Source organism: Miniopterus schreibersii (assembly GCF_964146895.1).
Source record: "Miniopterus schreibersii genome assembly, chromosome: 16".
NCBI lineage: Eukaryota > Metazoa > Chordata > Mammalia > Chiroptera > Miniopteridae > Miniopterus > Miniopterus schreibersii.
Window position 1 is genome coordinate 18,474,341 of NC_138116.1, and position 12,510 is coordinate 18,486,850.

Consider the following 12,510-nt stretch of genomic DNA (forward strand, 5'->3'; position numbering starts at 1 on the left):
ATTTGCACATTGGATCCTGTGCTGGATGCTGAGGACAACAAAGACAATGAAGAGCACAGTCTAGGTCAGGTCTGTGGGCTAAATCTGGCCTGCCACCTGCTTTTGTAAATAAAGTATTTTGGGCACACAGCCATAGCCAATCATTTACTATGGTCTATGGCAACTCTGTACTACATGGAAGAACTGAGTAGTTGCAACAGAAACTGTGTGGCCCACAAAGCTGAAAAGATTTATAACCCAGGAGGAGAGATCATTTTTGGGTGGAAAAGACCTCACTGGTGGTGAAGCATCAGAGGGGGACTTTACGGCTGAATAGGAGTTTACATGCAGAGATAAAAGGGGGGGAGCTGGCATTCTAGAGGCAAGGGGTAGCATGTTGAAGGCATGGAGGTAGGAAAGTCTTGGACACGTGACAAAACAATGAATACTTGAGAGAAGGTCACTTTGGCTGGAGACAAACATGTCATATCCACACACAGGCACACAAGCTAACACTGACACAGCACACAGTAACAGGTATACAACCTGTCACACATAAAGCACGATGCTGTCCCTCACACATACACACACACACACAAGGCCTTGCTGTGACCCTGGCCTCACCCCTCTCCCTGTTGCTCTCCAGCCAGGTGGTTGGCAGGAGAGACCTCCAGACCCAGGCACTGACCTCAATGAAGGTGCTGTTCCACACTCGAGCCTGTACTGTCACATTGGTGATGATGGGGGAATCAGGAATGGGGCACTCCAGCCACACACAGCGGGTGTGGACACTGCCACAGCTCTGAAATAGGCGGGGAACACAGGACACGAGACAGGTTGGGTCTCCAGATTCTTCATTCTTCACCCCTTACCTTTGACCCCTCCCCTGGCTTTGTCCAACCCATGGCTGACCCAAAGGGCCCTGACCTCATCCCTTCACTCATGCACACCCCCCACCCTCCCACCCCCAATACTTATATGTTTAAGGCACATTCTTTGGGCCAAGCACATACAGATGCCAAGAGGCAAACATGAAATCTGATCTCTGCTCATGGAAATGGGGCCCAACCCACGACATCCCCTTCCCAGCCTTCTCCCACACTGAGCCTTTGTTCATGCCACTCCCTCCACCTGGGATACTACCTCCTACCTCTCCACCCAGCTAGGCCTCAGCTTGCTTCCCAGGCCTCTTCCTCTTCCTCTTTGGACAGAGGGTACCTTACCCCACCTTTGTCCTGCCCTTCCCCATTCCCTAGCCCTAATGTCTAAGGCTTTGAGCAGCTATATAGCTCCTGGGAATAGAGCCAGTGTCTCTTCCTTTGGACCATTGTATTGGCTGCTCCCCAAGGGCAAGGGCAGTGAGGTGCCCTCTGAGGGCAGATGAGTCTGCCTGCCCTGACTAGGGGCTCCTGAGGGCAGGGGCCACATCACCTCATCAGATTGGGGTCTCCTGGTGAAGAGCCCCTATTCCCCTTGCTTTGCGTGCCCCCTGGGTGTGTGGCCACAATCCTCTCCAACCCTGGCCACTCACCAGGAGGGTCTCAGACTTGGCTTTTTTGGCAGCAGCTAGAGTAACAGGCGCGGGGCCCTGGCCTCCCCCTGGGTCCAGCTGTCGCCGCCTGCGCTGTGGAGATAGTGGTGTGTCCCCAGGGACCTGAAAAGGGAAGAGGAGCTTTGCTGGAAGGAGGGAATGAGAGCAGAGGTGAGGAGAGGTAGAAAGGGCAGGAGGAGAGGCAGGCTCCCTAAGGGTGTGAGGGGAGGGATGGGAAGACACTGGCCTTTCTGCCCTGCAGCATGCAAAGGAGGTGCAATGCAAATGAAAGGTCCCTGTGGTGTCCTTACAGAGAGAGTGAGGTTGAGAGGGTTGATAAGACCTCCTGGTGGTTGGCAGGGCCAGGACCCATTGCCTTGGATGGTGATCTCTGTGGGATACAGCAGCCACTTGCCATTGGCGACTTCATAGGGCCATTCCAGCCCTAGGACCAGGGTCCCCAGGGCTGCTAGCCCTTCTCCCACTGGGCCCACCTGTGGATACAAGGGGTATCAAGTTTCCTAGAAAACCACCTCCATCTCAGCAACCCCAAGGCTTACAACCTGAGGCCCCAGACCCAGAAAGAAATGCCCATTACTCTTCCCAGGAGTCTCCAGCCCAAAGTTCCACAGGTCCCCTTACCTGGAATTCATATTTGAGAGGACTTCCCACATCCTCCACAGTTTTCATGCCAGACTCGCCCATCACCATTCCTCCAAAGTAGCTTTGTAGTCGTTGACTCACCCTAGTAGTAAGAAAGATGCTGGAGTCATAAGAGACAGGAGGGGCTCTGGCAGAGGGGGTGGGCACCAAGGTTGGTTAACTACCTCTGACATCAGGCAGACCTGAGATAAATTCCTGCCCTACCACAACTGTGTGGCCTCAAGCAAATTATCCTTTTTGAGCCTCAGTTTCCTCATCTGTAAAGTGGAGTTAATGATTGCTGCTGTATCGTGAGCTGTTGTAAAAAGTCAGTGAGATGATGGATATAAAATCCTCAGCACAATGAGCCGTCAAGAGATGGTGGGGCCACACCAACACCTTATTCACCAGAGTTGCTGATTCCTCCATTCCTGCTGGCTTTGCAGGGGGATAGCAGTAACAACAATAATGATAGTGATGCTGTTAAGGGGAGGGGTGACCCAGGAGAAGTAAAGGCCTAAGGATACCAGGCCGAGAGAGGTGTGTCAGAGAAGCTTGGGAGACACCTTGAGGACAGGGAGGCCCTAGCTCAGGAACAGCAGCCTGGGGGCGGCTACCCACATGCTGAATGAGGCCTGGAGAGTATAGTCCACCAGCAGAGTCAGGGTAATGGGCCAGAGATTGTCCTGGTGACTTGACCTGGGAAGGAAAAGCAAGGAGTAGGTAAGGAGATGTGTCAGCTGAGGCTGGGCTTGGGGGAGGACACCTTAACCTGGACAAAGACTGGCTTTGCAAGGTCACTTACGTGGAAAGTTGCAGCTGTGCCTGGAGTTCCCTTGTGTGCAAGGTCACTCCAGTGACCTCGAAGGTGATGAGCAGCTCCATCTGCCATGAGGGCCAGAGAGGCAGAGAGGGGCATTTGGCGCCAGGCAGGGATGATGCCATGTGGTGTGGGGGGGACTGAATGCTATGCTAGAGAGTTCGTTCTCTGGCCTCTTCTCCCCCCCCCCCATTCTGAGTCAGGGGTCTCCACCTCTCCACCCATTCCCACTCTTTTACCTTCCCAGTCACATCTTTGCTTCCCTTGTCCCTTTCTCTGTCAGTGACATCTCTGCTACTTTTGAGCTACATGACCTTAAGCAAGTTACTAAAACTTTCTAAGCCTATATTTCCTTTCTATAAAAGAGCATCTACCACCTCAGAAGATTGTAAGAATCATGTCATATAAAAGAAGCAAAGTGTTGGGCTTGGCACATAGTAGGTGCTCAGCCAAATTGGTTTCTTCCCTTCCATCTGCTCTCACTTTGTGCATAGCTCCCTAGTGACTCCATTTTTCTCAGTCTCTGGATCTCTCCTCCCCTTACTTTACCTCCTCCACCCCCACTCTGGCTCTTTGCTTCTAGGAAGGCCAGGAGGCAGGCAGGCAGAAGCAAGAAGAAAAGTAGTAGTCTGGGAGAATGTGGCCAGGGCTTACCCTCTGGTTCCGTTTGAAGGGGTTCCCCAGCTCGCAAAGTATGGCCGTGGTCTCATTGGCCTGGCAGGTTCCAGACTGAGAAAAGAAGATAACCAGGTCTGGGTGGTCAGAGTGGGGCTTGGGTCAGAGTGGCACAGGGTCTGAGGCTTGAGAACAGGGTTCCCTTAGCAACAGAGATGCTGTGGGCACCTGACGAGGCCCAGCTCAGGGGAGAGGGGACACATGACAAATGACAACACATGTAAACATGCATATAAGGATGCAAATGCGTGGTAGAGCCTGGGTTGGGCACTCACAGGGCGCACTGAGGACAGCAGCAGGGCAGGAAGCATTGCCAGGGTGAGCAGTGCCTCGTGGGCATCTTCCCCAGCCCGCTCCCTGCTTGGGATGTTGGTCACATTGATGCTCAGGAGCAGTTTCCGGAGGTCTTTGCTGTACTGGAGCCTGAAAAGGGAGGAACCTTGGACTGAGCCCAAAGCCCCGCCCCGGACCCGCCCCAGATAATTAGGCCCCACCCCTTGAGTCTACTAGGTCTAAAAAGCCCCTTTTCAGGACAGCCAGGCCCCGCCCTCTAGTCTCACCTGGTGAAAAAAGCCCCTTTTCTAGCCAGTGAAGGCCAGCCTTACACATCCTACCTGGCCAATCAAAGTGCACCCTCTCAGGCCCCATCTCTGAGGCCCCGCCCATGGCCGGTGAGGCCCCACCCCTCAATCTCCGCCCCTCAGTTCCTCTTAGCCAATGAAGGCCGCCCCACCCTTGGCCAATAGGTGCGGTCCGCAGTGCACCTGCTCAGCCGCTGCCCTTGCTCGGACACGAAGGCTGCCTGCATCTGTAAGTTGCTGTCGCACTTGTTGTCCTGTCCGCACTCCTTCTGGAACTGGATCTGGGGGTGCCAGCAGTGTGAGGAGCGCGCCACCACAGCACCTCTCCTCCCACGGCCCTCCCGGCCCCGCCCCGCCCGCCCAGCCTCACCCACCTCAGTGTGGTTCTCCAGAACCTGTGCCTGGTTGAGGACCGGGTAGGTGTCCAAGGACCGCAGCCCCAGCCGGGGCCGCTCAGGCAAGCGCAGAGGTAAAGAGTAGTTCATGGAGATGACGATGGGGCGGAGTTTGTCGCGGATGTTGTCCTGGGAAAGAGGGCGATCTGAGCCCAGCTCTGCACTGCCCTCCCTGCTGAGCTGAATCCTCACACCACCCTGAGCCCCCAGGGAGGAGCTTAGGCCCCCCTCCACCTTGAAAGCCCCCCAGTGAGGCTGAACATCCCCTCATTCTATAACCAAACTGACTCCCTTCGTACCACCTTGATCCAGAGTGAGGAAATGGGGCTCATCCTTCCCAGAGATCTCTCTGGGGAGGTTTTGAGCATCCCTTCACCCCAGGATCCATAGGTTGAACTCTCCTTTCCACCCTAATGTTCCAGGGAGTGGCTGAGCTAGCCTCCCACTCGTAGACCCCTTTCCCCAGAGCTGAGCTGGGCCAAGAGTCTCACAACCCTCACTCTTCTCAGAGGTGGGTGGCCCTTTAGCCCCCTCCCCACTCTGAAAGTCTCTGTCTCTCCTTTACCACACGCTGGGTGCTGTGCACTGTACCCCCTGAAGACCTACGGACTTCCAAGCAACCTCTCCCACCTCTATCTCTGGGGAGACCCCAGCCCATCACCCTTGACCTGGGGGGATGTTGGCTACCTCTTTGAGGGATGTGGAACCCATGGCCCTCCCCTGACGCCTCTCTCACCATCAGAAGCAGTTCTAGGTTCTGGCAGCGCATCTCAGGCATGGAGAAGAAGCCATGGAAGACAGCTGACTGGCTCTGCGCAAAGCGAAGCCGGGGTGGGCGGCGGTCCCGGTCGGCCTCCAGCGTGTAGGCCAGGGCTGCAAGTGGAAGACGGGTGGTCAGCAAATGAGCAGATGAGCATGCCCCCCCTCACCCTGCACCCCAGCACTCACTGATGTTTCGCCTGTAGTTGGGGTTCCCGGCACTCTGGTAAGCAAAGCACAGCTCCACTTGCACACTGTTGGGAGGGTGGGGGACATACAGGAGGGCCTGGTCATGGTGGGACCCAGATATCCAGGCCCTAGCTCTTACTCCCTTTACTGGGCAAGGGGAAACAGGGCCCTTCTAGGGAAAGGCAGTGGCAAACCTGGGGAGTCCACAGAGCTGGTCTGGGGTGCCCCTGGCTCCTTCCCTGGCCACTCCCATTAGAGCCTTAGAAAACAGGGATAGAGGTCACCAATGGGGAAACTGAGGCCCTGAGAGTGGAATGAGTTGCCTGAAGTTGTGGCTCAGCCAGTCTTGTTCAGGATCCCCAGTTCAGATCTCCTTCTATGCTCCCATCTCCCTGCTCTGTCTCCCTCTGCCTTCTGACCCAATACCCTCATTCACACAACGGCCTTGGGGTCATTACCATCTTAGTCACTAACATATTTTGAGCATTTAGGATGTACAGGGTGCCATGCTAAGGGCTCTTTGTACATTATCTCATTTAATTACCACAACAATCCTGTGAATTGGTTATTATTAACTTTCTTTTATAGGCAAGGAATCTGAGACTCAGAAAGATTAATAATTTGCTCAAGGTGACTCTCTTCTTCCCTTCCCCACATCCACCCAACTGTCTCCCTTGTCCCTCCTCCCTGGGGATCTTACTCCCCAGAGCCCAACCATACCACTGCAGTGGGCATAGCTAGAATTTGAAGTAGGCAGTCCAGAGCTCCCGCTCCTAACCACCATGCTCCACTCTATACCCCTCAACCCCTCCAATGCAAAGAATTTTGCTTTTTAATGAGGTTGGGTAGGCTGGGCAATGCTTACCCCAAGAATCAACCCTCTGATGGTAGGATATCAGGAGTTGCCAGGGAAGGGGTTGGGAGCCAGGGACCCTCCTGGCTTGCCCATACATAAAGAGGAACGGGTGGGCAGAGCAGGGACCGAGAGTCTCACCAGGAGGTGGCTGTGCAGAGTGCGGGGTCCAACACAGATGGCCTGGCCACCAAGGTCTTATGGAGGATGTTGATGACAGGCCTGGCCCTGCATGTAAAGAAAGCACACAGAAATCAGCACCTCCTGCCCGCCCCAGGCCAGGCCAGGCTGGGGCTCAAGCTTGGGTGGCCTGGTGATGAAGGTGGACAGAGGTGGGCCTCCATGCCAACAGGGTTGGAGGAGAGAACACCCCCTATTCACCGTCGCCTTGGCTCACCGCAGCAGCACGATGCGGTCTGACAGGCTCCCCACCAGCAGGTCTGGGTAGAAGTTTTCATCGACGTCCAACTTTCCACTCAGGGAGTAGCCAAAGGCGGCCAAGCCGTATAGTCCCAGCTGTTCTCCGTGGATTACCTGGGGGCAGGGGGAAGCACTGAAGACAGGCTCTAGGGTGGGCTCCAGAGAGTGGGGCCCAGGGGGAATGAAGGGGTGGGTGAGCCAAAGGAGCGGAGGCCCCCAGTCTCTGTCCGTTCCTACCTGCTGGGGCTGTTGGAGGAGCCCCCTGGAGCTGCTGTGGTAGATGTACACTGCGCCCAAGCCCTCAAATGGAGCTCCCACAGCAATGTCTGGGGAAGAGAGGCAGAATGGGGTCATCCTGGGGACTGTGCGCCCCATGGGTCCCCAGCCCTGTGCTCCAGCCACAGAGCCCAGCATGGCCTTGACCTCACTCTGCCAGGCAGTATTCAAATCATCAGGAAACAGAGCTCTGTGGCTCAGGATTAAAACTGGAACTGCCGGGCATCCAATTGCCTCCTTTTATATGTGGGAAAGTAGGTCCAATAGAGGGAAGTGACTTACCCAAAGTCAGACAGCAAGTTAATGTCTCAGGCAGGCCTACACTCCAGGTTCCTGACCACTGGCTGCTGTTTATTTCCCCTTATTACGGTGCCTTCCATCTCCCCCGCCAACCTCCCCTCCAGGGACATTTTCTCTAATGTCATTTACCTGCAGGGTCACAAAAGCAGGTGTTCCCCATTGGTGACTTTGCCAGGTAGTTATCAAGCACCCATCTCGTTTAATCCTCACAAAAGTGCTGGCTGTAGGTACTACTGTCCCCACTTTATAGATGAGGAAACAGACTCGGAAACCCAAAGTCACACAGCTAATGAGTAGAGAGGAGGATACAGGAGGCCATGTCTCTCTAACATGGGGGGCTGGGATTCTAATCACAAGCGAGCTTTACTTGTTAGAGTGTCCAGACTTATAAAATTCTAACCATTACAGTGGTGCCTCGGTTTTTGAACGTCTCCGTTGACGAACATTTCGGTTACCAACGCTGTAAACCTGGAAGTCAATGCTTCGGTTTTCGAACACGCCTCGGGAGTTGAACATGCCACGCGACTTCCGCCGAGGGCAAGATCCTGAGGCCTCGCTGTCGGCTGTGGATCCCTCGGTTTTCAAACGTTTCAGAACCCGAACAATCTTCCAGAACGGATTACATTCGAAAACCGAGGTACCACTGTATTTCCACGCATAAGTCCAAAATGCTTTAGTTTCTTAAACATTACTCAACTCTTACTTTGCTGCTTTTGATCTGATAAGGCCTAAGTACACAGAATGCCAAGCATGCCAGGAAAGTATGTAAAAGATGAATAAGTAGGTCCTAAGAGGAAACTGGATGATTCCTTTATCAGTAAGTGCTTTGGGCTTCATTAACTGAACTCTCGCACCTATTTGGACTCTTCAGAGGCTCCTTTACCCTCAATCTGTCCCTCTCCCTGACACCCAGGTCTGATCAGTCCCTAAGTGCTACAGAGTTTGGTGATATCCTCTATATCCAGCGCTCCTACCCTGTCCCAGCTCTTAACATCCCCCACCTGATACACTATAGTCTTGATTTTAACACCCCAGCTTTGCTCCCCTCATCCATGCCACATCTTTCAGAATGATCTTTCAAGGTTCCAAGGCACCAAGCTATCATACCATATCCCTGCCCCCAAACCTTAGAACTGGACACCCCTCTAACATTACCCAAAATAAAGCCCCAGGTCCCCTGCCTACCTTTCAACAACATCCACCCCACCCCTACACTACCTCTCTAGCCTCATCTCTGAAGTGAGCACCCCACACCGGCTAGATTTGGGTACCTCAAGCGATTATCCCCCCCTCATATTGTACCCCTTCTGTTCCCCTCCACTGTGCACGCTCAGCCCAGCCTTCAATGCCCAGCAGCACATTCACTCCTCACGTGTGGCTCCCTCTTCACGTCTTCTCCCTAGTACTGCTGTGAGCTCCCCAGGCCTGGGCCCCATCCCATCTCTTCTTCGGGCCCTGTCAAGCCTGGTATGCAGCTGGCACCCAGTCAGTGAGGGTGCTGGGGCGGGAGTGCTGGCTCATACCTTGGAATCCATCCTGGTTGATGTCACCAATGCTGGCCACAGAGAAACCAAAGGCAGAGCGACTGGGGCCATGAAGAAGGAGAGAGGGCTGGGCAGGGAAGGAGGTGCCTGCCTGGTTCATGAAGACATAGATGGCACCCCCTACCTCTTCCTTCCGCTCAAAGTAGTAGGGGGCACCCACCAGGAGGTCCTGCCACCTGCACAGGAGAGAAGTAGGGGGAAATGGGAGTGAGAGGTCAGCCACCATTTTGCAGCATAACTCTATTTAGCAGGCACAACTGTGCCAGGGCACATGACTGTACAAATGACACTTCTGGCCATAGGTCGAGAGAAAGCCATGGAAATGCTAACACGACCCGTCTAATGGAAAATGCATGTGGGGAAGCCATATACGCACAGATCACACCCAAACAGCCCACATCCACTAGAGTCATAGAAATGACAGGCCTAGACAAGGAGAGGCAGGTGTCATGCAATTGACATGCAAATACCCAGAATCCCATAAAGTCTGATTGCAAATCAACAGGCCAAATTGATTTGCAAATCCCTGCAATAGCATGCAAACAAATGAACAAATGCAAGCCTCCGTTTCTCTGCGTTGGCAAGCCTGCCCCCCTCACCATTCTCCCTGGCCCCAGAGAATGTCCCTGGATTCTCACCCATCGTTGTTCAGGTCTGCCAGGGCGATGGCACTGCCAAAATAGGCGCCCACCTGTGTGCCCTCCAGCACCTGCCTCCTCCGCAGGTCTCCGCCTACCTCCTGGCTCAGCAAGAAGACAGCACCCATATGTCGGTGCCGCGGGGCACCCGTCACAACAGTGATGTTTGTGGGGTGCAGGATGGCACTGCCCACCTGCACAGTGTACCCTGGGATGGGGGAAGGTGGTCAATCAAGGCCCCAGTAAACTTTGTCCCCTTCTACTCCGGACCCACCCTGAGGTCACCTCCCATTATCTTCTATTCCATTATCTTCTATTCCTCTATTCTAAGTTGGGCAAGAAATTGGCTTCTGGATGCCCACCCCTAGTCCTGTCTGCACACTGGACTGTGAGCTCCATGAGGGTAGGGACTTTGCATCTTGGCGCTCAATAAGTGCTAGTTGAACTAAATGCCACTAGCAGCACCCGTACCCGGGCCTCACTCTCCCACCGGGCACCAAAGGTGAGAGGGCCAGGTTGCCAGGGACTGAGCCCCTCCCCTCCTCTTCCACCCACTGGGCCACCACAACTGGACTCACCAATATAGAGGTTTCCTTGGTCCTCTGGGTCCTTGTAACTGTATTCGGATAAATCCCATTCCTTCCGCTGAATCATGTAGCTGTTTCCTTCACAAGGATTTGGGGAGAGGGAGTATAAGTCACCACCCCTTTCCTCTGCCACATCCAGGCCCTCTCCCCAGAGAAGGATAATAGAAACCTTTAAAAATATTTGTTTGTGATAGCTTTGCCATGTGCAAATCACTTCTCTTTATTTTAACAATTCTGTGAAGTAGAATGATGACCCCCATTTTACAGATGAGAAAAGTGAGGCTCAGGGGTGGGGAGCTAGCTGCAGACACATGGCTGGAATGTGGTCATCCAAGTTCCTGGATACTAGTTGACACTTCTCTCACTCTGGACACTGAGGCCAGACTTGGCACCATTATCTCCTCCTGGTCCTGCCCCCAAACTCTGGCTGCCTACCTGGCTCCTGCTGCTGGAGAGTACCTTCACTTCTGCCAAGGTTCTAAGGGACCAGGGGATGGGAGACAGGAGCACAGGAGCAAGCAGAGGCCTCAGTTCAGATGAGGCCAGAGCTGTGACTAAGACCCGGGTCAAGGGGACAAGGTCCTAGGCTCCTCTGCCTTTGATTCTACAACAATAGGGTGCAGTAAGGGGAGAGGGGTGTGTTGCTACAACCTGTGTGGTGGAGAGGTAGAGATGGGGGTTGGGAAATGAGCCATCAGATGTCTACTGTGGTAGTTGCAAGCATGGATCTTGGTACAAGGAAATACTCTGCAGCCCCCAAAAGATTGTCCTATATGTATTGACATGAAAAAATGCCCACAGTTTATTGAAAAGTGAAAAAAGAAAGTAGCAGAACACACCAGCCGGCGTGGCTCAGTGGTTGAGCATTGACCCATGCACCAAGAGGCCACTAGGTTGATTCCTGGTCAGGGCACATGCCTGGTTGGGGAATCAGTCCCCAGCAGGGGGCATGCAGGAGGCAGCCAATCGATGTTGATGTTTCTCTTATCGATGTTTCTATCTCTCTCTTCCTCTCCCTTCCTCTCTCTCTAAAATCAATAAAAATATATTTTAAAAAAGAAAAAGAAAGTAGCAGAACAGCCTGTTTAGTGTGATTCTGTTCATGTGTGTCTTGAAGGTACCTGTATATTCTAAAATAAGTATGGTTGATCTACAAGATCAACTGGAAAATGGGATGAGGGAGATGGGTGGAGATGGCAGAGAAGAGGGGAGGGGCACTTTTACTCTTTATTTTAGCAAACCCTGCTGTACCATTTAGTAGTTTTACCAGGAGCATGTTTTACTCTTTAAATCAGGTTTTAAATGGTTAAACTGGAGTCAGATGGACCTGCGTTCTAATTTAGGTTTCATAACTTGCTGTTGGCTTAAGCAATTTACTTCACTTCTCTGAGGCTCAGTTTTCTGTAAAATGGGTATAATAATACCTGCATCATAGAGTATTTGAGGATTAATTACGATAATATGTGTAGAGCCTCTGGCATATAGAAAGTGCTTTAAAATAGTAGAGGTCGTGGTTGCTGATATTGGCAAAGGGGTCCTGTCTCTTGAGCCCTCTAGTGTGGAGGGTCTCGGCCAGCTGTCCCGGTGGCTAACAAGGGTGGGTGGTGGCTGCCCCTCCTCTTCCCCCTAGGTCCTTACCTTTCCAGTTGTAGGCACCGGGAGCACCAAAGTACACAGTGTTCTTGGTGAAGCCGCCGCTGGTGCCCAGCTGGCACATGCCTGTCTCCAGGTAGTCAGTGTTGCTGTTGCACATCTCGTTGTGGTAGGTCTGCCAGTCATCGGTGGGGTCCAGCTCGAGGTTGTTGCCCCGCACATAGCACTTGCCCACCATGCGCCGCTGGTCCTCCGACCCCGACCACAGCACCTGGGTGTAGCGGTGGGCACAGACCTGGGGACCCCACCCCAGCACACAGCCTGAGCCTGAAGCAGGGACCCAGGGCCAGCTGTCTCCTTGGCCCTGTGCACCTCTGGCTTTGTGGAAGAGGAGCTGAAAGGGGCCTCCTAGCTTTTCTTTCTTCCCACAGTGATGCCCAGACCTACGTCTCCTTTCCAGAATTCGGAAATCTGCTCTGAAGGTTGGAAACACTTTTTGGAAGGCCAGAAGGTACTGGATTTGAGAGTGGCTCAGAGATCTTGGCAAAACAAAAAGGGGAAAGGATGAGGGAATGTGGGTTCAGGCTCTCGTGTCTTAAAGGAGCTAGATCACCAGCAGATTAAGAAACTTGCTTTTCTGCTGTCCCCAAATGACCCTTTCCTCTTAATGAAAGGACCACTGACAACAACAATAATAATAGCAGCTAAAACTGAGTGCTTACTATATG

General features: G+C 53.3%; 1 protein-coding gene across 2 annotated transcripts in view; it reads right to left on the bottom strand.

Moving 5' to 3' along the window:
- Positions 1-12,510, bottom strand: part of ITGA3 (integrin subunit alpha 3) — a 28,172-nt gene that overhangs the window by 6,009 nt on the left and 9,653 nt on the right. For both annotated transcript variants that reach the window (XM_081161223.1, XM_081161224.1), the window contains exons 4-22: positions 11,828-12,077; positions 10,181-10,267; positions 9,603-9,810; positions 8,944-9,140; positions 7,082-7,170; positions 6,822-6,958; positions 6,566-6,652; positions 5,572-5,636; positions 5,360-5,496; positions 4,603-4,752; positions 4,412-4,509; positions 3,923-4,070; positions 3,627-3,701; positions 2,958-3,037; positions 2,774-2,851; positions 2,153-2,255; positions 1,822-2,004; positions 1,511-1,633; positions 668-781 (exon numbers count right to left, since the gene is read on the bottom strand). In XM_081161223.1, coding sequence (XP_081017349.1) covers positions 668-781; positions 1,511-1,633; positions 1,822-2,004; positions 2,153-2,255; positions 2,774-2,851; positions 2,958-3,037; positions 3,627-3,701; positions 3,923-4,070; positions 4,412-4,509; positions 4,603-4,752; positions 5,360-5,496; positions 5,572-5,636; positions 6,566-6,652; positions 6,822-6,958; positions 7,082-7,170; positions 8,944-9,140; positions 9,603-9,810; positions 10,181-10,267; positions 11,828-12,077 — 2,409 coding nt within the window. The remainder of the gene's footprint in view (positions 1-667; positions 782-1,510; positions 1,634-1,821; positions 2,005-2,152; positions 2,256-2,773; positions 2,852-2,957; positions 3,038-3,626; positions 3,702-3,922; positions 4,071-4,411; positions 4,510-4,602; positions 4,753-5,359; positions 5,497-5,571; positions 5,637-6,565; positions 6,653-6,821; positions 6,959-7,081; positions 7,171-8,943; positions 9,141-9,602; positions 9,811-10,180; positions 10,268-11,827; positions 12,078-12,510) is intronic.